Raw genomic sequence first — 27,232 nt, 5'->3', positions numbered from 1 at the left:
GGGGGGGGGGGGCAGGGTGAGGATGAGGATGAGGATGGGGATGAAGATGAGGATGAAGAACGAAGATGAAGATGAAGATGGGGATGAGGATGGAGATGAGGATGAAGGAAAGGATGAAGATGAAGATGAAGAATGAAGATGAGGGTGGGGACGGGGATGAAGATTAGGAGAAGCTGAGGATGAGGAGGAAGAGGAAGAGGAAGATGAAGAACAAAGATGAAGATGACGAAGATGAGGACGAAGATGAAAATGAAGATGAGGCTGAAGGATGAAGATTAAGATGAAGATGGGGGTGAAGATGAAGGGTGAAGATGAGGATGAAAATGAAGATGAAGACAAAGATGAAGGATGAAGATGAGGATGAGGATGTGGATGGGGATGAAGATGAAGATTAGGAAGAAGATGAGGATGGGGATGAAGATGCAGATGAAGGATGAGGATGGGGATGAAGATGAAGATTAGGAAAAATGATGAGGATGGGGATGAAGATGAAGAGGAACATGAAGAACAAAGATGAAGATGAAGATGAGGACGAAGATGAAGATGAAGGATGAAGAAGAAGATGAGGATGTGGATGGGGATGAAGATGAAGATGAAGGATAAAGATTAGGAAGAAGATGAGGATAGGGATGAAGATGAGGATGAAAATGAAAATGAAGATGAGGATGAGGATGAAGGATGAAGATTAAGATGAAGATGGGGATGGGGATGAAGATGAAGATAAGGATGAAGATGAGGATGAGGATGAGGATGAAGATGAGGAAGAAGGCGAGGATGAGCTTCCAGCGCCATCTAGCGGCCGCGCGCAGCGGGACCGGCTCATCCCGGGAATGTTCGCGGTGGGGCCGGGATGGGAACCCCGCAATTCCCGGGAATGGGAACCCCGCAATTCCCGGGATGGGAACCCCGCAATTCCCGGGAATGGGATCCCCGCAATTCCCGGGATGGGATCGGGATGGGAACCCCGCAATTCCCGGGAATGGGAACCCCGCAATTCCCGGGATGGGATCGGGATGGGAACCCCGCATTTCCTGGGATGGGAACCCCGCAATTCCCGGGATGGGATCGGGATGGGAACCCCGCAATTCCCGGGAATGGGAACCCCGCAATTCCCGGGATGGGATCGGGATGGGAACCCCGCAATTCCCGGGAATGGGATCGGGATGGGAACCCCGCAATTCCCGGGATGGGATCGGGATGGGAACCCCGCAATTCCCGGGATGGGAACCCCGCAATTCCCGGGAATGGGATCCCCGCAATTCCCGGGATGGGATCGGGATGGGAACCCCGCAATTCCCGGGAATGGGAACCCCGCAATTCCCGGGATGGGATCGGGATGGGAACCCCGCATTTCCTGGGATGGGAACCCCGCAATTCCCGGGATGGGATCGGGATGGGAACCCCGCAATTCCCGGGAATGGGAACCCCGCAATTCCCGGGATGGGATCGGGATGGGAACCCCGCAATTCCCGGGAATGGGATCGGGATGGGAACCCCGCAATTCCCGGGATGGGATCGGGATGGGAACCCCGCAATTCCCGGGATGGGATCGGGATGGGAACCCCGCAATTCCCGGGAGTGGGAACCCCGCATTTCCCGGGATGGGATCGGGATGGGAACCCCGCAATTCCCGGGATGGGAACCCCGCAATTCCCGGGATGGGATCGGGATGGGATCCCCACAATTCCCGGGATGGGAATCCCGCAATTCCCGGGAATGGGATCCCCGCAATTCCCGGGAATGGGAACCCCACATTTCCCGGGATGGGAACCCCGCAATTCCCGGGAATGTTGGCTTTGGGGTCGGGATGCAGCCCCGATCAATTAAAGGCTCCCGTTAATGAGCTGACGTCAGCCGGGGGTCACAGCAAACCCCAAATCCCAGGAGGAATTTTGGGGTGATCCAGGAGTTCAGTTCCATCCCAGGAGGAATTTTGGGGTGATCCAGGAGTTCAGTTCCATCCCAGGAGGAATTTTGGGGTGATCCAGGAGTTCACTTCCATCCCAGGAGGAATTTTGGGGTGATCCTCTCCTTATGGGGCTGCCCCTTTTTTGCTCCTTTCCTTTTTTTTTTTCCTTTCCTCTTTTCTTTCCTTTTTCCTCCTTTTTTTTTTCTCCTTTTTTTTTTCCAGTTATCTTTTTTTTTCCTTTTTTCTCCTTTCATTTTATTTCTTCTTATTTTCTTTTAATTTTCTTTCCTCTTTTTTCTTTCCTTTTTCTCCTCTTTTTTTTCCTTCTTTCCTTTCCTTTTCATTTTTTCCTTCCCTTTTTTCCCTCCTTTTCTTTTTTCTTCCCCCTTTTCTTCTTTTTTCTTTCCTTTTCCCCCTCGTTTTGTTTCCTTCTTTCCATTCCTTCCCTTTTTTTCTCCTTTTTTCCTCCTTTTTTTCCTCCTTTCCTTTCCTTTCCTTTTTTCTTTTTTTCACCTTTCCTCTTTTTCTTTCCTTTTCCCCCTCTTTTTTTTTCTTCTTTCCTTTTCTTTTCCCTTTTCCCCCCTTTCCTTTTTTCTTTCCCCCCTTTCCTCTTTTTTCCTTCCTTTTCCCCCTCCTTTTTTTCTCTTCTTTCCATTCCTTCCCTTTTTCCCCTCCCTTTTGTTTCTCCTTTCCCTTCCTTTGTTCCTCCTTTCCTTTTTTTCTTTCCCCCCTTTCCTTTTTTTTTCTTTCCCTTTCCTTTTTTTTTCTCCTTTCCTTTCATTTTTTTTTTCCTCCTTTCCTTTCATTTTTTTCCTCCTTTCCTTTCATTTTTTTTCCTCTTTTCCTTTCTTTTTTTTTTTTCTCCTTTCCTTTCATTTTTTCCTCCTTTCCTTTCATTTTTTTCCTCCTTTCCCTTTCATTTTCCCGACTTTCTTTGAGGCAAACTCCTCAGCAGAGTCCCGGGCGTTATCTCGGCAGCGCAGGCGGCGCGGGGAGAATTCCAGCGGCTCTCAGATCGCAGCAATCGCCGCTCTCAGCAGCCCCTAATTAACCCCGATCCAATTAACTCCGGCCTGCAATGGGGATAAGAGAGTTCAGCCCGGGTTCCATCAGATAAACCCGGGCGCGAGGGCAGAAACCGCCCAAAAATTCCTTTTTCTTCCCCCCTCGGGAATTGGGGTTCGGCGGGAAAACGCCGGGATTTTAGGGGTGGGCGGGGAAAATCAGCGTTTTCCCCACGGCTTTTTGTATTTTCCCCTTTCTGGTCCCGGATTTTCCCCCCATTTCCCGATTTTCCCCCTATTTCCCCCCCATTTTCCCCCATTATCCCCTCATTTCTCCCTCATTCCTACCCCATTTTCCCCTCAATTTCTCCCCTTTTCCCCCCCACACTCTCCACCAATTTCTACCTCATTTCTCTCCCATTTCCCCCCTCATTTTCGCCCCATTTCCCCCCTCCTTCCTACCCCGTTTTCCCCTCATTTCCCCACTAATTTATCCCCCATTTTTCCAGTTCCCCCCATTTCCCCCTCATTTCCCCACTAATTTATCCCCCATTTTCCCTCAATTTCCCCCTATTTCCCCCACTCTCTCCACCAATTTCCACCTCATTTCTCCCGCGTGTCCCCCCTCATTTCCCCCTCATTCCTCCCACATTTATTCCTCATTCCTCCCCCATTTTCCTTCCCCATTTTCTCCCCATTTTCCCCTCATTCCCTCCCCATTCCCCACATTTCCACTCCCATTTTCCCCTCATTTCCCCCATTTTCTCCCCATTTTGCTGCATTTCCCCCATTTTCTCCTCATTTCTCCCCCATTTTCCCTTTGTTTTCCCCCCATTTTCCTCCCCCATTTTCTCCATATTTCCCCCACATTTTCCCACATTTCCCCATTCCCCCTCTCATTTCTCCCACATTTTCCATCCTAATTTCCCCTATTTTCTCTGTATTTTCCCCACATGTTCCCCATTTTGCCGAATTTCCCCCTTTTCCTCTCATTTCCCCCCCTTCCTCCCTCATTTATTTCACATTTCTCCCCCATTTCCCCCACATTTTCCATCCCATTCCCTCCCGTTTTCCCCATTCCTCTCCCTCATTTCCCCCACATTTCCCCCCAAATTCCCCCTCTTTTCCCCCCATTTTCCTCCCCCATTTTCTCCATATTTCCCCCATATTTTCCCACATTTCCCCCATTTCCCCATTTCCCCATTCCCATTTTGCTGCACGTCCCCCCCATTTCCCCCCCCATTCCTCCCCTATTTCCCCCCTCATTCCTCCCCAATTTCCCCCCGAATTCCTCCCCATTTTCTCTGTGTTTCCCCTCATTTTCCCACATTTCCCCATTTTTCCATTCCCCCACTTCCCCCCTCACTCCTTCCCCATTTTTCCACATTCCCCCCCCCCATTTCCCCCACAATTTTTCTCCCCATTTCCCCCCCATTTCCCCACATTTTCCTGGATTTCCCCACATTCCCACCCCCCATTTTCTCCTCATTTCCCCACAATTTTCCTCGCATTTTCCCCCATTTCCCCACATTTCCCCCCACATTTCCCCCAATTTCCCCACAAAATTTTCCACATTTCCCCCTATTTTCCCCTCTATTTCCTCCTCTATTCCCCCCCATTTCCCCACAATTTTTCTCCCATTTCCCCCCCGTTTTTCCCGGATTTTCCCCCAGTCCCCCCCCTCCATTTCCCCACAATTTTCCTCCCGGATTTCCCCCCCATTTCTCCCACATTTTCCTGGATTTTCCCCTCATTTCCCCACTTTCCCCCCCCTCATTTTCCCCCCCATTTCCCCACAATTTTTCCCCATTTCCCCAGTTTTTTCCCCCATTCCCCCCCCATTTCCCCACATTTTCCCTGGATTCCCCCCCCCCCAATTTCCACCCCATTTCCTCCAATTTTTTCCCCCATTTCCCCCCCCCAATCCCCCCCCATTTTCCCACATTTTTCCCGGATTTCCCCTCCCCTTTTCTACACTATTTTCACCCACATTTCCCCACAATTTCCCCCACTTTTCCCCCCATTTTCCTGGATTTCCTCCCCACAATTTCCCCCACAAATTCCCCACAATTTCCCCCACTTTTCCCTCCATTTTCCCCACATTTTCCCGGATTTCCTCCCCCCATTTCCCCCCCATTTCCCCCTCATTCCCCCCCTTTTCCCCACAATTTCCCCCGCTTTTTCCCCCATTTCCCCTCCATTTTCCCATATTTTTCCCAGATTTTCCCCACATTTCCCCCCCCCCCCCCATTTTCCCACAATTTCCCCACCATTTTCCCCAGTTTTCCCCTGGGATTTCCTGGCTGAGCGGGATAATCCCACGGGGGAGTGTCAGCCCTAATTCCCAATTGTTGGCAAGATGGGATAAACTGCGATTTACATATCTGAGGAGAAAAGAGGAAAAATGAGGATTAAAGGAGATCAGAGAGGGGGGGAAATTCCATTTTTCCCTTTTTTTTCTCTGTCACAACAGCTCCTGAGGCCGTGGGGAATTTGGGATGTCTTCATTTGCTCGTGGAGCACAGATATTCCCATGGGATCGGGGGGAAATAGGGGGAAAATGAGGGGAAATTAGGGGGAAAATCCCGGGAAAATGAGGGGGAAGTGGGGGGAAATGGAGGAGGAAAATGGGGGGGAAATCTGGGAAAAATTGGGGGGGAAAGTGGGAAAATAGGCGGGAGATGAGGGGGGAATCCGGGAAAAATAGGGGGGAAATGTGGAAAAATTGGGGAGGGGGGAAAGTGGGGAAAATGTGGCAAAAATGGGGGAAAATAAGAGAAAATCCGGGAAAATGGGAGGAAAATGGGGGGGGGGGAAGGGGGAAATGTGGGGAAAGTGGGAAGAAATTCGGGAAAATTGTGGGGAAATGGGGGGATGTGGGGAAAATCCTGGAAAAATAGGGAGGAAATGCAGAAAAATGGGAAAAATATGGGGAAAAGAGGGGGGAAATGTGAAAAAAATGTGGGGAATATGTGGGGGGAAGTGTGGGGAAAATGGGGGGGGAATCTTGGGAAAATTGGGGGGAATGTGGAAAACTGTGGGGAAAATGGGGGAAATGTGGCAAAAAATTAGGGGGGGGGAAATGTGGGGGGAATCCAGGAAAAATGAGGGGGGAAATATGGGAAAAAAAGAGGAGGAAAATGTGAAAAAAATTTGGGGAAATGTGTGGAAAATATGGGGGGAAGTGTGGGGGAAATGGGGGGGAAATCTGGGGAAAATTGGGGGGAAATGTGGAAAGCTGTGGGGGAAATGTGGGGAAAATCCAGGAAAAATGAGGGGGGAAATGTGGGGAAATTCCTGGAAAAATAGGGAGGAAATTTGGGAAAGTGTGGGGGGAAATGGGATAAAATCTGGGAAAAATAGGGGGGAAGTGTGGAGGAAATTTGGGGAAAATGGGGGAGGGGAATTTGGGGGGGGGGAGGGGGAAATATGGAAAAATGTGGGGAAAGTGGGAGGAAATTCGGGACAAATGTGGAGGGAAATGTGGGGGAAATCCTGGAAAAATGGGGAGGAAATGCAGAAAAATGGGGATAAATATGGGAAAAAGAGGGGGGAAATGTGTGGGAAAATGTGTGGGGTAGTGTGGGTAAAATGGGGGGAAAATCTGGGGGAATTGTGGGGAAATGTGGAAAACTGTGGGGGAAATGGGATAAAATCTGGGGAAATGGGGGGGAATGTGGAAAACTGTGGGAAAATGGAGGAAATGTGGCAAAAAAAAAGGAGGGGGGAAATGTAGGGAGAAATGGGAGGAAATCTGGGGGAAATATGGGAAAATGGGAGGAAATTCGGGAAAAGGAAGGGGGAGATGTGGGGAAATCCGGGGAAATGTGGGGAAAATCCGTGGGAAAATGTGGGGAAAATGCAGGGAAAATGTGGGGAAATCTGGGAAAAACAGGAGGAAAATGTGGGGGAAATCCGTGAAAAATGGGGGGAAATATGGGGGAAATGCAGAAAAAAACAGGAAAACGTTGCTTTTCTCCTCTCTATCCCTAAAATATTCCCGAATCCTCCGGTTTTGGGGGCACTCTGGGGGCTCCTGGGGTGGTTTTGGGGTGGCGTTCCCAGCCCGCCTGCAGAGGGATGCAGGGAGCGATTTGCTGAACAAATATTAGGGAAAAAAAACCCTTGGAATGAGCAAAGGCGGGAAGGGATGAAAGGATCCCAAAGCTTCAGAGGCTTGGGAAGGATCAGGGAAAAAAGGAATAAATATTCCAAAGTGGAATTTCAAAGCTGCCTTTCATCCCGGCCTCCCGCGGGAAGCGGCGGCACCGAAAGATCCGCGAGGAACTGGGGGAAAAGCTGGAGAGGGAAATGCCTGGAAAATCCCAAAAAGTGCGGGGGATCAACCCCAAAGCACGCGGGGATGGGGAGGGATTGGGGTGCCCCTGGAATTCATCCATTGGGGTCACCTGGAATTCCCTTGTGTGGATTTTGAGATCCCCAGAAATCCCCCCGTGTGGATTTTGGGGTCACCCCTGAAATTCTCCCGTGTGGATTTGGGATCACCTGGAATTCCCTCGTGCAGATTTTGGGATCCCCTGGGAATTCCCTCATGTGGATTTTGGGGTCACCTGGAATTCCCCCATATGGGTTTTAGGATCACCCCTGGAATTCTCCCATATGGATTTTGGGATCCCCAGAAATTCCCCTGTGTGGATTTTGGGATCATCCCTGGAATTCCCTCATGGAGATTTTGGGATCCTCAGGGTGTCCCTGGAATTCATCCATGTGGATTTTGGGATCCCCAGAAATTCTCCTGTGGGATTTTAGGGTCACCTGGATGGACTTTGGGATCCCCTGGATGCCCCTGGAATTCCCTCGTGTGCATCACCTGGAATTCCCCCATATGGATTTTGGGATCCCCAGAAATTCCCCTGTGTGGATTTTGGGATCACACCTGGAATTCCCTCGTGCAGATTTTGGGATCCCCTGGGAATTCCCTCATGTGGATTTTGGGATCACACCTGGAATTCCCTCGTGCAGATTTTGGGATCCCTGGGAATTCCCTCATGTGGATTTTGGGATCACGCCTGGAAGTCCCCATGTGCATTTTGGGGTCTCCTGGGTGCCCCTGCAATTCCTTCGTAGGGATTTCAGGATCCCCAGAAATTCCCCTGTGTAGATTTTGGGATCCCTGGGAATTCCCCCGTGTGGATTTTGGGGTCACCTGGGTGGATTTTGGAATCACCCCTGAAATTCTCCCATGTGGATTTTGGGGTCACCCGGTTGGATTTTGGGATCCCTGGGGTGTCCTTGAAATTGCCCCGTGTGGAATTTGGGATCACCCCGAGAATTCCTCCATGTAGATTTTGGGATCCCCAGAACTTCCCCTGTGTAGATTTTGGGGTCACCTGGAATTCCCCGTGTGGATTTTGGGGTCACCCGGCTGGATTTTGGGATCCCCGGGGTGTCCCCGGAATTGCCCCGTGCAGATGTTGGGATCGCCCCGGGAATTCCCCCGTGGTGTTTTTCGGGATCCCCGCGGGGTTTTAGGAATCCCCCCATGGTTCGGGAATTCCCCGTGGTGTTTTTGGGATCGCCGCGGGGTTTTAGGAATCCCCCCCATGGTTTTGGGAATTCCCCGTGGTGTTTTTGGGATCGCCGCGGGGTTTTGGGAATTCCCCGTGGTGTTTTTGGGATCGCCGCGGGGTTTTGGGAATTCCCCGTGGTGTTTTTGGGATCGCCGCGGGGTTTTGGGAATTCCCCGTGGTGTTTTTGGGATCGCCGCGGGGTTTTGGGAATTCCCCGTGGTGGTTTTGGGATCGCCGCGGGGTTTGGGGAATTCCCCGTGGTGTTTTTGGGATCGCCGCTGCGGGCGCGGTTGCCAAGGGAAGGCTCCGTTGTGGCAACGGCGCCGCCCGGATCCCGTTTCCGGCCAAGGCGTCCCGGGAGCGGCGGCGGCTCCGCCGGGAGCCCCCGGGATCCCGGGAACTGCGCGGGAAGGGTCGGTTCGGGACAGCGGAGCCTGGGAGCAGGAACGGGAACGGGACAGACGGGAATGGGAATGGGGACGGGGACGGGAATAGGGATGGGGAATGGCAATGGGAATATGACAGAGGGGGATTGGGAATGGAGATGGGAATGGGAATGGGAATGGGAATGGGAATGGGAATGGGAATGGGAATGGGATGGGAATGGGAATGGGGATGGGAATGGGAACATGACAGAGGGGGATTGGGAATGGGGATGGGAATGGGATGGGAATGGGAATGGGGATGGGAATGGGGATGGGAATGGGAATATGACAGAGGGGGATTGGGAATGGGAATGGGAATGGGGATGGGAATGGGATGGGAATGGGAATGGGAATATGACAGAGGGGGATTGGGAATGGGAATGGGATGGGGATGGGAATGAGGATGGGAATGGGATGGGAATGGCAATGGGAATATGACAGAGGGGGATTGGGAATGGGAATGGGATGGGAATGGGATGGGGATGGGGAATATGACAGAGGGGGATTAGGAATGGGGATGGGAATGGGATGGAAATGGGAATATGACAGAGGGGGATTGGGAATGGGGATTGGGAATGGGGATGGGAATGGGATGGGAATGGGGATGGGAATGGGAATGGGGATAGGACAGGGAATGAGAATGAGAGTGGGAATGGGAATGAGACAGAGTGGGATAGGGAATGGGACTAGGAATGGGAATAAAACAGAGGGGGATTGGGATTGGGACAGAGCAGGATAGGGATTGGGATTGGGAATAGGGATGAGGATGGGAATGGGGATGGGGATGGGAATTGGAATGGGAGCGGGAATGGGAATGGGACAGAGTGGGATAGAGAATGGGATTGAGATTGGGAATGGGGTTGAGAATGGGGATTGGGATGGGAATTGGAATGGGAGTGGGGATGGGACAGAGCAGGATAGGGAATGGGATTGGGATTGGGACTGGGACTGGGATTGAGAATGGGAATGGGAGCGGGAATGGGAATGGGACACAGTGGGATTGAAAATCAAAATGGGGATGGGAATGGGACAGGGAGTGGGAATGGGAATGGGAGCAGGAATGGGATGGGGAATAGGAATGGGATTGGGAATGTTAATTTGTCAGGGAATGGGACAGGGCAGGATTGGGAATGGGACACAGTGGGATTGTGAATGGGAATGGGGATGGGACAGAGTGGATATGGGAATGGGAGAGGCTGGGATTGGGAATGGGACAGCTGGGAATGGGACACAGGATCGGGAATGGGACACGCTGGGATTTGGAAGGGGACATGGTGGGATCAGGAGTGGGACATGACAGGGACGGGACAGAGCAGGATTGGGAATGGGACAGAGTGGGATTGGGAATGGGAGAGGCTGGGATTGGGAATGGGACAGCTGGGATTGGGAATGGGACATGGTGGGATTGGGAAGGGGACATGGTGGGATCGGGAATGGGACACGGTGGAAATGGGACACAGCGGGATCAGGACTGGGACATGCCAGAAACGGGCATGGGACATGCTGGGATTTGGAATGGAACAGGCCGGGATCGGGAATGAAACACAGCTGGATCGGGAATGGGACACAGTGGGAATGGGACACAGCTGGATCAGAAATGGGATCAGAGCAGGATCAGGAATGGGACAGCCGGGAAAGGGAATGAGACATGTCGGGATCAGGAATGGGAGAGAGTAGGATCAGGAATGGGAGATCCGGGAGCGGGACTGGGACACCCTGACCCTGCTCACCCGATCCCTGTCCCCGCTGTCCCCGCTGTCCCTGCCAGCTGTGCCTGCCCGGGATGTCCCTGCCAGCCCCGGGAAGGGCCCTGCCCGGACAGGAGCCACTCCGGAGGCACCGGAGCATCCCGAGCCTGGATTCCCCCTTGGAGCACCTTCCTGCTCCAGCCTTCCCGGTTCTCCCTGGCGCTTCCCAGGAGAGCACGGGACACCGCCAGCAGCCGGTGAGTGACACGGGGACACACACCGGGGGACAGCGGTGTCCCCAGGGTGGCCTGGGAGGGGACAGCCCCGGGCTTGGCTGCTGTTCATCTCGGGAATGAAGCGATTCCTGGATTTCCCCATTCCCAACAGATGTGGGGGAAGGATTGGAGCCTCTGGCTCCTCCTGCCCCCCTTTCCCTGTCCCCAAGGTCCCCGGGGCTGTCACCCCCACCAGGCTGGTGGCCAAGGCCATTCCCGAGGCCATTCCTGAGGCAAGGTCAAGGTCCTGCGGCCACTGGGATCCTTCCTGAGGGGATCCAGAATAATTCCTCCGGAATTCTTCCCCCCTTCCTCGGCATCTCCAGCCACACACGGGCCAAAAAAAATCCAGGAGAATCCATTGGGAATGTCCATCCCTCTGTTGTTCTTCACCCCATCCCACTTTTAAAGAGCTGGAAAGCTCCAAAAAGCTCCGAGTTTGGGGGTCCCAGGTCCAACCCCACATCCCTGGGAGATTCCACAGGGGATGGGTGGGAAAAGAGGGAAAGAGGGAGATGGGGAAATGGAAGGAGAGGAGAAGGTTTGGAAGGACAGAAGGAAGAATGGATGGATGGATGGATGGATGGATGGATGGATGGATGGATGGATGGATGATGGATGATGGATGGATGGATGGATGGATGATGGATGGATGGATGGATGGATGGATGGATGGATGGATGGTTGGATGGATGGATGGATGGATGGATGGATGATGGATGGATGATGTATGGATGGATGGATGGATGATGGATGGATGGATGGATGGATGGATGGATGGATGGATGGATGGATGATGGATGGATGATGGATGGATGGATGATGGATGGATGGATGGATGGATGGATGGATGATGGATGGATGGATGGATGGATGGATGATGGATGGATGGATGGATGGATGGATGGATGGATGGATGATGGATGGATGGATGGATGGATGGATGATGGATGGATGGATGGATGGATGGATGGATGGATGATGGATGGATGGATGATGGATGGATGGATGATGGATGGATGGATGATGGATGGATGGATGGATGGATGGTTGGATGGATGGATGGATGGATGGATGGATGATGGATGGATGATGGATGATGGATGGATGATGGATGATGGATGGATGGATGGATGATGGATGGATGGATGGATGGATGGATGGATGGATGATGGATGGATGGATGATGGATGGATGGATGATGGATGGATGGATGATGGATGGATGGATGGATGGATGGATGGATGGATGGATGGATGATGGATGGATGGATGGATGGATGATGGATGGATGATGGATGGATGGATGATGGATGGATGGATGGATGGATGGATGGATGATGGATGGATGGATGGATGGATGGATGATGGATGGATGGATGGATGATGGATGGATGGATGATGGATGGATGGATGATGGATGGATGGATGATGGATGGATGGATGGATGGATGGATGGATGGATGGATGGATGATGGATGGATGGATGGATGGATGATGGATGGATGATGGATGGATGGATGGATGGATGGATGATGGATGGATGGATGATGGATGGATGGATGGATGGATGGATGGATGGATGGATGATGGATGGATGGATGGATCCATGGACGGATGGATGGTGACAAGAGCAGGGACAATCTGGACATCTCTCAGCTCCCCCACTGTGTGTCTGACCCTCATCCCAAGCCAAGCCCTGGGCCCGGGTGGGACATCCCTGTCCGGGGGGACATCCCTGTCTGTCCGGCAGTGCCAGCTGCGCTCTGGTCCCCAGGGGGGTGGCAGCCACCGCCTGGCACTGCAGAGGATGGCGGGGGACCTGCTGTCCCTGCGCCGCCGCGTCGCCAGCCTGGAGGCCGAGAACGGGCACCTGCGGCACAGCCTGGCGCGGCTCCGGGAGCCGGCGCAGCTCCGCGGCACCGACCTGGACGTGCTGACCCGGGACGAGCTGCTGGACAGGCTGGGTGCGTGCTGGGCACGGGCTGGGCACGCTGGGCACTGCCAACCTGCGAGGTGACCGGGACGTGGCGTGTCACCCTGGGGACAGTCAGGACACGCTGGGCACTGCCACCCCGGGTGGATGATGGGGACCTGACGTGTCGCCCTGGGGACAGGCAGGACACGCTGGGCACTGCCACCCCGGGTGGTGACAGGGCTGTCCCCACAGCCACCCTGGCCCGCGAGGTGGCGGCGGGCGCGGCGGAGCTGAGGGCGCTGCGGGACCGGGTGCAGCGGCTGCAGAACGAGCTGATCCGGGTACGGCACCACGGGCACCGCGGGCACCGCGGGGGTGCCCCGGGGCTCGGCGCCGTGCCCGGAACTCCCGGGGGATTCTCCCCGCAGAAAAACGACCGCGAGAAGGAGCTGGTGCTGCTCCAGCGGCGCCACCGGCAGCAGCAGGTGGCACTGAGCCGGTGCCAGGACAGGGCGGCCAAGGCCGGGGCGCTGGAGCGGGCGCTGCGGCAGCAGGAGAAGGTGACACGGTTGGGGTGACAAGGACGGCTTTGGGGGCACCCAGAGCCCCCGCGGCACGGGCCGGCCCCGCACGGGGTGGGCACGGAGCCCTGGCACCGCGCTGGGGACACGGGGACAGCGGTGCCCTGTGCCCAGGTGATCGAGGCCATGGAGCGGCTGCTGCGGGACAGGAGCACGGAGAGAGCCGCGGGTGGGTGCAGAGGGGACAGGGACACTCGGGGATGTCCCCAGTTGTCCTTGGGATGGTCCAGGGTGGGCAGGAGGGGACAGGGACACTCGGGGATGTCCCCAGTTGTCCTTGGGATGGTCCAGAGTGGGTGTGAAGGGGACAGGGACACTCGGGGATGTCCCCAGTTGTCCCTGGGATGGTCCAGGGTGGGCAGGAGGGGACAGGGACACTCGGGGATGTCCCCAACCCTCCCTGGGATGGTCCAGGGTGGGTGTGAAGGGGACAGGGCCATTCAGGGATGTCCCCATTTGTCCCTGGGATGGTCCAGGGTGGGCAGGAGGGGGCGGGGACACTCGGGGATGTCCCCATTTGTCCCTGGGATGGTCCAGGGTGGGCAGAAGGGACCCACGGGTGGGTGCAGAGGGGACAGGGACACTCAGGGATGTCCCCAGCCCTCCCTGTGCCCCGCTGCCAGGGGATCCCTCATTCCCGAGCGCCCGGGCACGGCAGAGGCCGGGGCTCGCTGTCCCCCTGTCCCCGCGCGGGGAGGGGACACGGGACACGTCCCTCTGTCCCCCCCAGAGGTGCCACCGCACAGGTGCCACCCCACAGGTGCCACCCTGGCGGCGCTGCTGGCCCAGAAGCGGCGGCTGCGGGAGGAGCCGGCCGGACCCCCCCGGGCCGCGGTGAGAGCGGGAGGGGACACGGGGCTGGCACGGGGGACAGAGCCGGACACGGCACCGGGGGTGGCAGCGGTGCCAGGGGCGACCCCGACCCGCTCCTGCCGTGCCCGCAGCGGCTCCTGGGGGCCACCGAGAAGCTGGAGCTGCTGGCCCGGCTGGAGGAGGCGCAGGGCCGGGCCCGGGCGCTGGAGAGGCAGGTGGGCACCGCGGAGTGCGGCTTTGGGGTCACCCGGCGCGTTTTGGGGTCACCCACCGTGGTTTGGGGTCACCCAGCCCATTTTGAGGTCCCTCAGCCCATTTTGGGGTCCCTCAGCCCATTTTGGGGTCCCACTGCAGTCTGGGGTCCCCCAGCGTGGTTTGGAGTCCCCACTGCGGTTTTAGGGTCCCCAGCCCGTTTTGGGGTCCCAGCTCAGTTTGGTGTCCCAGCCTGTTTTGGGGTTCTGTTTTGGGGTCCCAGCGTAGTTTGGGGTTCTGTTGCGGGGTCCCAGCGTGGTTTGGGGTCCCAGCCCGTTTTGGGGTTCTGGTTTAGGATCCCCAGCGTGGTTTGGGGTTCTGGTTTAGGGTCCCCAGCGCAGTTTGGGGTTCCGTTTTGGGGCCCCAGCCCATTTTGGGGTCCCAGCCCATTTTGGGGTTCCGTTTTGCGGTCCCAGCGTGGTTTAGGATCCCAGCCCGGTTTGATGTCCCCCAGCCCAGTTTGGGGTCCCAGCCTGTTTTGGAGACCCCAGTGCGGTTTGGGGTTCCGGTTTGGGGTCCCAGCGCAGTTTGGGGTCTCAGCACGGTTTGGGGTTCTGTTTTGGGGTCCCAGCGTGGTTTGGGGTCCCAGCACGGTTTGGGGTTCCGTTTTGGGGTCCCAGCGCGGTTTGGGGTCTGTCCAGCTGCAGGAGGCCGCCCGGAGCTGGGCCCGGGAGCAGCAGGAGCTGGGGACGCGCCTGCGGGAGCAGGAGCACGGCCTGGCCCTGGTGAGCAGGGGGACAGGGGTGACACCGGTGTCCCCCGTGTCCTACAGTGTCCCCAGTGTCCCCAGTGCCCTACAGTGACCCCAGTGTCCCCTGTTCACCAGTGAGCCCAGTGTCCTACAGTGTCCCCACTGTCCTACAGTGGCCCCACTGTCCTACAGTGTCCTACAGTGTCCCCAGTGTCCCCAATGTCCCCAATGTTCCCAATGTCCTACAGTGCCCTACAGTGTCCCCAGTGCCCCCAGTGTCCCCCGTGACCCACAGTGACCCCAATGTCCCTGGTGTCCCCAGTGTCCCCAATGTCCCCGGTGTCCCCAGTGTTCCCAACATCTCCGGTGCCCCTCGTGTCCCCAGTGTCCCCTGCCCCTCGCAGAGAGGGGTGCTGGATTTCCTGCTCCCCCATGAACCCCCTCCCTCTGCCCCCAGAAGCTTCCGGCACTTTCCGTGCCCCCCCGGGCGCTGCCCCCCCTGCCCTGACCCCGCAGAGCCGCCGACGCCCTCGGAGCCGCTTTCCCATGGAGTGGAGGCCAAGCAGAACATTCCAGAACATTCCAGAGGGTCCAGAACATTCCAGAGGGTCAGGGGAGCTCGGTGGGACCCCCGGGGAGCCAGAGGGGACCCCCCAACCCCACCCCATCCCCCTCCCCGCGGGGCGGCCCCGCTTTATCTCCCGCGTGGCGTAAGTGCAGCCTTGAGCCGAGGCCGCGGCCCTGAGAGCGTCCCCGCTGTCCCCAAGTGCCACCGCGGGGCCGCCGGGATGTGGGGGTGTCCCCGGGGAGGGGCTCCTCAGGGCTGGCCCTCGAGGGGCCGCAGGGTCAGCTGGATGGGCTGGTCCGGGATCAGGATGAGGTCGAACTTGGTGCCGATCTCCACGGCTCGCATGGTCTCGATCTTGAAGTTCTCCAGGATCTGGGATGGAGAGGACACGGCGGTGGGGCGGGTGGGCTTTGGGGACAGCGCGGTGGGGCAGGGCCTGGGGTGACCTTCGAGGCCACCCCGAGCCCAGCCAAACCAGGATTCCACAGGGACGGAGCCCATGGCCGCCACGCTGTCCCCTCGTGTCGGGGACTCTGTGGGGACAGACCCCATGGCCACCGCACTGTCCCCTCGCGGCGGGGACTCTGTGGGGACAGAGCCCATGGCCACCGCGTTGTCCCCTCGCAGTGGGGACTCTGTGGGGACAGACCCCATGGCCACCGTGCTGTCCCCTTGCAGCGGGGACTCTGTGGGGACAGACCCCATGGCCACTGCGCTGTCCCCTCGCAGTGGGGACTCTGTGGGGACAGACCCCATGGCCACCGTGCTGTCCCCTCGCGTCGAGGACTCTGTGGGGACAGACCCCATGGCCACCACGCTGTCCCCTCGCAGTGGGGACTCTGTGGGGACAGACCCCATGGCCACCGTGCTGTCCCCTCGCGTCGGGGACTCTGTGGGGACAGACCCCATGGCCACCGCGCTGTCCCCTTGCATCAGGGACCCTGCAGGACGTACCCCACGGCCACTGCACTGTCCCCTGGTGTCGGGGACTCCACAGGGACGGAGCCCACGGCCACCATGCTGTCCTCTCGTGTCGGGGACCTGTGTGACGGACCCCGCGGCCACCGCGCTGTCCCCTCATTCAGAGACTCCACAGGGACACACCCCGCGGCCACCGCGCTGTCCCCTCACGTCAGGGACTCCACGCGGACAGACCCCTCAGCCACTGCGCTGTCCCCTCACGGTGGGGACTCCGCAGAGACAGACCCCACGGCCACCATGCTGTCTCCTGGCACTGGGGACCACGTGGGACGGACCCCGCGGCCATTGCGCTGTCCCCTCATGTCAGGGACCCCGTGGGAGAGACCCCATGGCCGCCACGCTGTCCCCTCGCATCAGGGACGCCACGGGGATGGACCCCACGGCCACTGTGCCGTCCCCTCACGTGGGGGATCCCGTGGGACGGCCACCACGCCGTCCCTTTGCCCATGGGGACGGAGCCCACGGCCACCGCGTTGTCCCCTCACATCGGGGACCCCGTGGGACGGCCTCCGCGGCCACCACGCTGTCCCCTGCCGTGGGGCCGGCGGGACACTCACGTGCATGAGGAAGAGCTGCATCTCCAGCTCGGCGATGCGGCGGCCCAGGCACTGGCGCGGCCCGAAGCCGAAGCCGAGCCCCAGGAAGGGCTTGGGGCCGGCGGCGAGCCAGCGCTGCGGGCGGAAGCGCTCGGGCCGCGGGAACACGCCGGGGTCGCGGCCCATGGCGTACAGCCCCACCTGCACCAGCGTCTGCGGGCGGGACACAGCGGGGACAGGGGCACCGTGTCACCGTGTCCTTGTGTCCCCACATCGCCGCATCCCCATGTCCTCATGTCCCCGTGTCCTTATGTCCCTCTGTCCTCATGTCCTAATGTCCCTTGTGTCCCTGTGTTCCCGTGTCCTTGTGTCCTCATGTCCTCATGTCCCCATGCCCTCATGTCCCCATGTCCTTATGTCCCTCTGTCCTCATGTCCTAATGTCCCTTATGTCCCTGCGTTCCCGTGTCCTTGTGTCCTCATGTCCTCATGTTCCCACATCCACATGTCCTCGTGTTCCCACGTCCCCGTGTCACCATGTCACGATGTCCCTGCCTCCCTACGTCCAATGTCCCCTCATCCCTGTGTCCCCGTGTCCCCACGTCCCCGCCTCCCTGCGTTCCTATGTCCCCATGTCCCCATGTCCCCATGTCCCCATATCCCCCTGTCCCCGTGTCCCCGTGTCCCTGTGTCCCCGTGTCCCCTCACCCCGGGCGGGATGCGGTAGTCCTGCAGGATGACCTCGTGCGTGGTGTACCTCTGCAGGGTCACGGCCACCGGGTGCAGCCTGCGCGACACGTGCCACCAGGGCTTTGGGGACACTTCAGGGAGGGCGGGTGTGTCCTCCTCACCTGAGCCCCTCCTCCTCCTCACCTGAGCTCCTCCCCTCCTCACCTGAGCTCCTCCCCTCCTCACCTGAGCTCCTCCTCCTCATCTGAGCCCCTCCTCCTCACCTGAGCTCCTCCTCCTCCTCACCTGAGCCTCTTTTTCTCCTCATTTGATCTCCTCCTCCTCCTCACCTGAGCCTCTCTTTCTCCTCATTTGAGTTCCTCCTCCTCACCTGAGCTCCTCCCCTCCTCACCTGAGCTCCTCCTCCTCCTCACCTGAGCTCCTCCCCTCCTCACCTGAGCCCCTCCTCCTCATCTGAGCCCTTCCTCCTCCTCACCTGAGCTCCTCCTCCTCATCTGAGCCCTTCCTCCTCCTCACCTGAGCTCCTCCTCCTCACCTGAGCCCTTCCTCCTCCTCACCTGAGCTCCTCCTCCTCACCTGAGCTCCTCCTCCTCACCTGAGCCCTTCCTCCTCCTCACCTGAGCTCCTCCTCCTCACCTGAGCTCCTCCTCCTCACCTGAGCCCTTCCTCCTCCTCACCTGAGCTCCTCCTCCTCACCTGAGCCCTTCCTCCTCCTCACCTGAGCTCCTCCTCCTCACCTGAGCGTCTCCTTGATGGCGGCCTTGAGCAGCCGCGTGGATTTCAGCATCTTCTCGCGGTCTCCGCCCGCCTCGCGCTTGGCCGCCAGGACCTCGGCCCGCAGCTGCTCCTGCACGCCCGGGGCCCGCGCCAGCTCCAGCATGGCCCACTGCAGTGTCATGGACGTCTGGGGACAGCCACCGGGGACACAGCTGCCAGGACCTGCTCAGCCCTGCCAGGGCCTGCTCAGAGCTGCCAGGACCTGCTCAGCCCTGCCAGGGCCTGCTCAGAGCTGCCAGGACCTGCTCAGCCCTGCCAGGGCTTGCTCCTGCTGGCCCAGAGCTGCCAGAACCTGCTCAGAGCTGCCAGGACCTGCTCCTGCCAGCCCAGAGCTGCCAGGACCTGCTCAGCGCTGCCAGGACCTGCTCCTGCCAGCCCAGAGCTGCCAGGACCTGCTCAGTGGTGCGAGGACCTTCTGCCTGGCTTGGTGCTGCCCCACCCAGCCCCATCCAGGACCATCTCCTGGCCTGTCCCAACTCCAACCAGGACCTTCTCCCTACCCCAACCATCACCAGCCAGGACCTTCTCCCTGCCCCATCCAGGACCTTCTCCGTGTCCCACCCATTACCAACCAGGACCTTCTCCCTGCCTGTCCCATCACCACCCAGGATCTTCTCCCTGACCCACCCAGAACCTTCTCCCTGCCTGACCAACCCATCACCATCCAGGACCTTCTCCCTGACCCACCCAGTACCAACTAGGACCTTCTCCCTGCCCCATCCAGGACCTTCTCCCGGCCTGTCCCATCACCTACCAGGACCTTCTCCCTGCCTCAGCAATCCAGCATCAACCAAGACCTTCTCCCTCCCTGCTCCACCCATTACCACCCAGGACCTTCTCCCAGCCTGTCCCACCCAGCACCACCCAGAACCTTCTCCCAGCCTGTCCCACCCAGCACCACCCAGGACCTTCTCCCAGCCTGTCCCATCACCACCCAGGACCTTCTCCCTGCCTGACCAACCCATCACCACCCAGGACCTTCTCCCTGCCTGTCCCAGCCCCACCCAGGCCCTTCTCCCTGCCCCACCCAGGTCCTCGTCCCACCGTCAGCAGGCAGACCCTGTCCCCTCGGCCCGTACCGTGTCCACCCCTCCGGCCATCATCTCGGTGACGCTGGCGCGGATGTCGTCCAGGGGCAGCTTGTCGCGCAGGATGAGGTTGCCCAGGATGCCCATGTACTCGTGGCTGCTCTTGCGCCGCAGCCGCAGGTCCCGGTACACGTTCTGGATGCACTTGTCCGCTGAGGGGACACGGGGACGCCCCGGGGACGCCGCGGGGAGAGGAGGGGACGTCAACGCCGCCGCCCCGGGAGCGGCGCGGTGCGGCGCGTCCCTCAGGGCGCCGTGCCCTTCACCGTGTGGGTGAAACCTCCCGCGTGTGGGAGATGGATTTGTAGGAGGTTCTTGTATTAATATGTGAATTTTGAGGTGAGAAATGTTGGTTTTGAAAGGTGACGGGACGGGATGGACAGTGTTGAGAGAGAAGCTGGGCTGGAAATGAGTTTGGAAGGGTGGTTTTGCAGAAGATTGGGAGTTTTGGAGCAATGGAGCCGTGGAGGACGGTCACGGGGGTTTGTCAGGGGTGGCTGCAGGAGCCGTGGAGGACAGTCACAGTGGGGTTTGTCAGGGGTGGCTGCAGGAGCCGTGGAGGACGGTCACAGTGGGGTTTGTCAGGGGTGGCTGCAGGAGATGTGGAGGATGGTCACGGGGGTTTATCAGGGGTGGCTGCAGGAGCCGTGGAGGACAGTCACAGTGGGGTTTGTCAGGGGTGGCTGCAGGAGCCGTGGAGGACGGTCACAGTGGGGTTTGTCAGGGGTGGCTGCAGGAGATGTGGACGATGGTCACGGGGGTTTATCAGGGGTGGCTGCAGGAGATGTGGAGGACGGTCACGGTGGGGTTTGTCAGGGGTGGCTGCAGGAGATGTGGAGGACGGTCACGGGGGTTTGTCAGGGGTGGCTGCAGGAGATGTGGAGGACGGTCACGGGGGTTTGTCAGGGGTGGCTGCAGGAGATGTGGACGATGGTCACGGGGGTTTATCAGGGGTGGCTGCAGGAGATGTGGAGGACGGTCACGGTGGGGTTTGTCAGGGGTGGCTGCAGGAGATGTGGAGGACGGTCACGGGGGTTTGTCAGGGGTGGCTGCAGGAGATGTGGAGGACGGTCACGGGGGTTTGTCAGGGGTGGCTGCAGGAGCCGTGGAGGACGGTCACAGTGGGGTTTGTCAGGGGTGGTTTGGGTGCTTGGCTGTGAGGTGTGCGTGGTGCGGTGTGCCGAAAGGGGACGGTGAAGAAATGCTCATGGTGTGCCCTGAGGTGGCAGCGCGAGGTGTCCCCAGAGGTGTCCCCAGAGATGGCAGGGCAAGGTGACAAAGCGAGCTGACAGGGCGAGGTGTCCCCAGAGGTGACAGGGCATGGTGGCAGGGCAAGGTGTCCCCAGAGGTGACAGGGCATGATGGCAGGGCAAGGTGACAGGGCGAGGTGTCCCCAGAAGTGACAGGGCATGATGGCAGGGCAAGGTGTCCCCAGATGTGACAGGGCATGGTGGCAGGGCAAGGTGACAGGGCGAGGTGTCCCCAGAAGTGACAGGGTGAGGTGGCAGGGCAAAGTGTTCCCAGAGGTGGCAGGACAAGGTGGCAGGGTGAGGTGTCCCCAGAGGTGACAAGGCAAGCCAACAGGGCAAGGTGATACAGCGAGGTGTCCCCAGAGGTGACAGGGCGAGGTGGCAGGGTGAGGTGTCCCCAGAGGTGTCCCCAGAGGTGACAGGGTGAGGTGACAGGGAGAGGTGTGCCCAGAGGTGTCCCCAGAGGTGTCCCCAGAGGTGACAGGGAGAGGTGGCAGGGAGAGGTGTCCCCAGAGGTGTCCCCAGAGGTGACAGGGCGAGGTGGCAGGGTGAGGTGTCCCCAGAGGTGTCCCCAGAGGTGCCAGGGCGTGGTGTCCCCAGAGGTGTCCCCAGAGGCGAGGTGGCCGGGCGAGGTGGCAGCGGTGGCACTGACCCTGGCAGAAGATGGCGTCCCAGGCGCGCACGTGCTCGCGCCAGGTGCGGCTGCGCAGGCGCTGCAGCAGCGCGGGCGGCAGGTACAGCATGGGCGCCGTGGTGTGGAACATGCGCGACACGGCCTCGATGAACTGCTGCGCCTCGGGCTGCACGAAATCCTGCAGCAGCCCCAGGCGCTCCCCGTACAGCACGTGGCACACCGCTGGGACGGGACAGGGATGGGGACGTGTCATTGTCCCTGTCCACGTCCCCATGGCCCCGTACAGCACGTGGCACACCGCTGGGACGGGACAGGGATGGGGACGTGTCATTGTCCCTGTCCACGTCCCCATGGCCCCGTACAGCACGTGGCACACCGCTGGGACGGGACAGGGACGTGTCATTGTCCCTGTCCCCATCCCTGTCCCCATCCCCATGGCCCCGTACAGCACGTGGCACACCGCTGGGACGGGACAGGGACGTGTCATTGTCCCTCTCCCCATCCCTGTCCCCGTACAGCATGTGGCACACCGCTGGGACGGGACAGGGACGTGTCATTGTCCCTGTCCCCATCCCTGTCCCCATCCCCATGACCCCGTACAGCACGTGGCACACTGCTGGGGACAGGACAGGGACACTCAAGGACGTGTCATTGTCCCCGTCCCCATGGCCCTGTACAGCACGTGGCACACCGCTGGGATGGGACAGGGACGTGTCATTGTCCCTGTCCCCATCCCTGTCCCCATCCCCATGACCCCGTACAGCACGTGGCACACCGCTGGGACAGGACAGGGATGTATCATTGTCCCTGTCCCCATCCCCATGGCCCCATACAGCACGTGGCACACCGCTGGGGACGGGACAGGGACACTCAAGGACGTGTCATTGTCCCCGTCCCCATGACCCTGTACAGCACGTGGCACACCGCTGGGGACGGGACAGGGACAGGGACACTCAGGGACGTGTCATTGTCCCTGTCCCCATCCCTGTCCCCATCCCCATGACCCCGTACAGCACGTGGCACACTGCTGGGGACAGGACAGGGACACTCAGGGACATGTCCTTGTCCCTGTCCCGATCCCCATGGCCACAGGGACCCTCAGGGACCTGTCCCTGTCCCTGTCCCCGTCCCTGTCCCTGTCCCCATGGCCACAGGGACCAGCCTCAGGTGCTCCCCGTACAGCACGTGGTGCACGTCTGGGGGACAGTGACCGTAAGTCACAGTGACAGTGACGTCCCTGTCCCCAAGGCCACCTCCAGCCTTGCCGTGGCCATGGAGAGCTGGCCCAGGTGCACCTGGTGACCGTGAGGGACACGTCCCTGTCCCCAAGGCCACCTCCAGCCTTGCCGTGGCCATGGAGAGCTGGCTTGGCCTCCTGGTTGTCCCTGAGGGGATGGGTTTGTCACCAGCTGGTGGCCAGGAAATGACAAAAGGCTGCTCTGTCACCAGGGCTCTGGGCTCCTCTGGGGAGGGGACAGCCCAGCTGGGGAGGGGACATCGCGACAGGGGAGGGGACATTGTGCCAGGAGAGGGGACAGCCCACCCAGAGAGGTGACATTGTACCAGGAGAGGGGACATTGTGCCAGGAGAGGGGACATTGTGCCAGGACAGGGGACATCCTTCTTCACTCTCCTTTGGCCAATCCCTGAGGCCGGGGCTGGCCGTTTTGGGGAGTTTTGGGGGGTTTGGGTTTTTTGGGGTTTTTGGGGTATTTTTGGGGTTTGGGGGGCTTTTTGGGATTTTTGGGGGGGGTTGGATTTTTTGGGGGTTCTTTTGGGGTTTTGGGGTTTTTGGGGGGCGTTTTGGAGTTTTTTGGGGGGTTTTGGTGTTTTTGGAATTTTTAGGGTTTTTTGAGAGGTTTTGGGGTTGGGGGCGTTTTGTATTTTGGGGTTTTTTGGGGACTTTTCGGAGGGTTTTTCCCCATTTTTTGGGGGGTTTGGGTTTTTTTAGGGGGCATTGGGGTTTTTGGTGTTTTTTTGGGTTTTTTGGGGGATTTTTTGGGGGGGTGGGAGGCTTTTTGGGTTTTCCGGGGGGTGGTTTTTTGGGGTTTTTTTTGGGTTCTTTTAGGGTTTTTTTGGGTTCTTTTGGGGTTTTGGAGGGGTTTTTTTTGGTTTTTTTGGGTTCTTCTGGGATTTTTGGGGTTCTTTTGGGGGTTTTTTTGAGGTTTTAGGGACACGTGGCACTCACACTCGAGGGCGAAGCGGAACAGCTCGTGGCTGAAGTCGCCGGTCCAGCAGTCGCGGCCGCTCTGCCGCGCCTGGGCCCGCGCGCGCCGCACGAAGTCCTCGCCCACGGCGCTGAGCAGGGGCACGAAGGCGGCCACGGCCTCGGGGGCCAGCGCCTCCTTGTTGAGCAGCAGCCGGTCCGAGCGCCACGCCTCGCCCGTCCTGGGGACACGCGGGCGTCACCCCAGAGCGCGGCCCACGTGCCCCGCGCCCCCCGGCCTCGCCCCGCCCTGCGCTGGGACTGTCCTGGCAGGAGCCCGGACTTGGGGTGCCCCAATCACTTGAGGAGCCTGGATTTGGGATCCCCAGTCACTGGAGGGGATTTGGGGTCCCCACTCACTTGAGGAGCCTGGATTTGGGATCCCCAGTCACTGGAGGGGATTTGGGGTCCCCACTCACTTGAGGAGCCTGGATTTGGGATCCCCACTCGCTTGAGGAGCCTGGATTTGGGGTCCCACTCACTGGAGGGGATTTGGGGTCCCCACTCACTTGAGGAGCCTGGATTTGGGATCCCCAGTCACTGGAGGGGATTTGGGGTCCCCACTCACTTGAGGAGCCTGGATTTGGGATCCCCAGTCGCTTGAGGAGCCTGGATTTGGGGTCCCCACTCGCTTGAGGAGCCTGGATTTGGGGTCCCACTCACTGGAGGGGATTTGGGGTCCCCACTCACTTGAGGAGCCCAGATTTGGGGTTCCCACTCACTTGAGGAGCCTGGATTTGGTGTACCACTCGCTGGAGGGGATTTGGGGTCCCCACTCACTTGAGGAGCCCAGATTTGGGGTTCCCAATCACTTGAGGAGCACGGATTTGGGGTCCCCACTCCTGGGGATTTGGGGTCCCACTTGCTGGAGAGGATTTGGGGTCCCCACTCACTTGAGGGGATTTATGGTCTGCATTCACTTGAGGAGTGACAGGAGTCCGGATTTGGGGTCCCCAGTCACTTGAGGAGCCCAGATTTGGGATCCCCACTCACTTGAGGAGCAGATTTGAGGATTTGGGCATTTGGGGCCGGCACTCACTCGAGCAGCCCAGATTTGGGGATTTGGGGTTTTGGGGATTTGGGGATTTGGGGATTTGGGGATTTGGGGATTTGGGGATTCAGGGATTCGGGGGTTTGGGGATTTGGGGATTTGGGGATTTGGATTTGGGGCCAGCACTCACTTAAGCAGCCTGGATTTGGGGAATTGGGGATTCGGGGATTCGGGGATTTGGGGATTTGGGGCCGGCACTCATTTGAGCAGCCCGGATTTGGGGCTTTGGGGGTTTGGGGATTTGGGGATTTGGGGATTTGGGGATTTGGGGATTTGGGGGTTTGGAGACTTGGATATGGGGCCGGCACTCACTTGAGCAGCCCGGATTTGGGGATTTGGGGGTTTGGGGATTTGGATTTGGGGCCGGCACTCACTTGAGCAGCACCCCGTAGGGTTTGTTGCGGAAGTCGCGGTAGGCCACCCACGGGGGGATGCGGAAGCGCTCGGGCAGGGCCCCCTCGGCCTGGAAGAGCGTGGCCGCGTCCCCGGGGCTGATGATGTTCACGCTCTCGTAGACACCCAGCTTCTCCCTGGGGACACCCCAAAATCAGCACCCCTGGGAATGGCTGTCCCCATGGCAGTGGCCTGTGACCCATGGCAATGGCCTGTCCCAATGGCAATGTCCTGTCCTGTCCCCATGGCAATGTCCTGTCCTGTCCCCCTGGCAATGTCCTGTGCCCATGGCAATGTCCTGTGCTGTCCCCTGGCAATGTCCTGTGCCCATGGCAATGTCCTGTCCTGTCCCCATGGCAATGGCCTGTCCTGTCCCCTGGCAATGTCCTGTGCCCATGGCAATGGCCTGTCCTGTCCCCTGGCAATGTCCTGTCCCCATGACAATGTCCTGTCATGTTCCCATGGCAATGTCCTGTCCCCATGGCAACATCCTGTCCCCTGGCAATGGCCTGTGACCCATGGCAATGTCCTGTCCCCAGGCAATGTCCTGTCCTGTCCCCGTGGAAATGTCCTGTCCTGTCCTGTCCCCGTGGAAATGTCCTGTCCCCTGGCAATGTCCTGTCCCCTGGCAATGTCCTGTCCTGTCCCCTGGCAATGTCCTGTCCCCTGGCAATGTCCTGTCCCGTCCCCATGGCAATGTCCTGTCCTGTCCCCTGGCAATGTCCTGTCCCCTGGCAATGTCCTGTCCCCTGGCAATGTCTTGTCCTGTCCCCAGGCAATGTCCTGTCCCCTGGCAATGTCCTGTCCCCTGGCAATGTCCTGTCCTGTCCCCAGGCAATGTCCTGTCCCCTGGCAATGTCCTGTCCCCTGGCAATGAGGCAGGCAGAGAGAGGGCACAGGGACCAAACCCCTGGGGACCCTGGGGACATCAGGGAGGGCGGGATCCTTGGCAGCCCTGTTATCCCCAAATGCCACATCCACAGGGCCCTGTCCCACAGTCCCTGTCCCCTCCCAGGGCACAGGACCTGTCCCCTCCCACCCCGCGGTCCCTGTCCCCTCCCTTCTTGCCCCTCACGGTGTCCCCAAGCCGGGCCAGGCTCCTCCAGCAGCTCAGCCCCGGACTGGGAACGCGGCTGGGCTGGGGACAGGGCAGGGGACACGGGCAGGGGACACGGGCAGGGGACACGGGAAGGGGACATGAACAGGGGACAGAGGCAGGGGACACGGGCAGGGGACACGGGGAGGGGACACGGGCAAGGGACATGGGAAGGGGACATGAACAGGGGACAGAGGCAGGGGACACGAGAGGGGACACGGACAGGGAACACGGGCAGGGGACACGGGAAGGGGACATGAACAGGGGACAGAGGCAGGGGACACGAGAGGGGACACGAGAGGGGACAGGGACAGGGAACATGAGCAGGGGACATGGGCAGGGGTCATGGGAGGGGACATGGGCAGGGGACACCAGAGGGGACACGGGCAGAGCACCGGGCAGGGGACCGGGGAGGGGACACGGGAGGGGACAGGGGCAGGGGACCGAGCAGGAGACACAAGGAGGGGACACGAGGAGAGTACACGGGCAGAGGATCGGGGAGGGGACACAGGGAGGCGACACGGGGAGGCGACACGGGGAGGGGACACAGGGAGGCGACACGGGCAGGGGACGCGGCCACCTCACCTGTAGATGGGTCCGAAGCGGCGGAACTTGCGCGCCATGCTGAGGTGCAGCCTGCTGAGGCCGCCCTCCTGCCAGAAGCGGTACAGGTTGAGCCAGCCCGCTCGCCACTCGCCCGGCATCTGGTTAAAGGGCCGGGGAGCCGAGGGGACAGCCGAGGGGACAGCCGAGGGGACAGCCGAGGGGACAGCGCCGGCAGCCCCGCCGAGCCGGCGACACCGCGCGGCTGCGCCTCGGGGACATCCCCGCAGGGCTCCGGGCTTGGTGACAACTTGGGCGAGCATTGGGAGGGTGGC

General features: G+C 59.3%; 2 protein-coding genes across 2 annotated transcripts; one reads left to right on the top strand and one right to left on the bottom strand.

Moving 5' to 3' along the window:
- Positions 1-179: 179 nt before the first annotated feature.
- Positions 180-15,619, top strand: CCDC33 (coiled-coil domain containing 33). Its single transcript, XM_053988688.1, has 9 exons — positions 180-260; positions 12,585-12,798; positions 13,002-13,090; positions 13,178-13,309; positions 13,445-13,499; positions 14,091-14,164; positions 14,275-14,358; positions 15,037-15,120; positions 15,544-15,619. Exons 1-9 carry the CDS (start codon positions 180-182, stop codon positions 15,592-15,594), a joined length of 864 nt encoding a protein of 287 aa, XP_053844663.1. The 3' UTR covers positions 15,595-15,619.
- Positions 15,619-27,232, bottom strand: LOC128813332 (cholesterol side-chain cleavage enzyme, mitochondrial). Its single transcript, XM_053988355.1, has 9 exons — positions 26,940-27,232; positions 25,240-25,395; positions 23,797-23,996; positions 21,628-21,831; positions 19,717-19,877; positions 18,598-18,764; positions 17,879-17,957; positions 17,193-17,384; positions 15,619-16,026 (listed from the first exon to the last, which is right to left on the bottom strand). The coding sequence occupies exons 1-9, from the start codon at positions 27,218-27,220 to the stop codon at positions 15,904-15,906; spliced, it is 1,563 nt and encodes a 520-aa protein (XP_053844330.1). The 5' UTR covers positions 27,221-27,232; the 3' UTR covers positions 15,619-15,903.

Source organism: Vidua macroura, chromosome 12 (assembly GCF_024509145.1).
Source record: "Vidua macroura isolate BioBank_ID:100142 chromosome 12, ASM2450914v1, whole genome shotgun sequence".
Taxonomy (NCBI): Eukaryota; Metazoa; Chordata; class Aves; order Passeriformes; family Viduidae; genus Vidua; species Vidua macroura.
The sequence above is the reverse complement of the archived record's forward strand: the minus strand, read 5'-3'. Positions and strand labels throughout refer to the sequence as shown.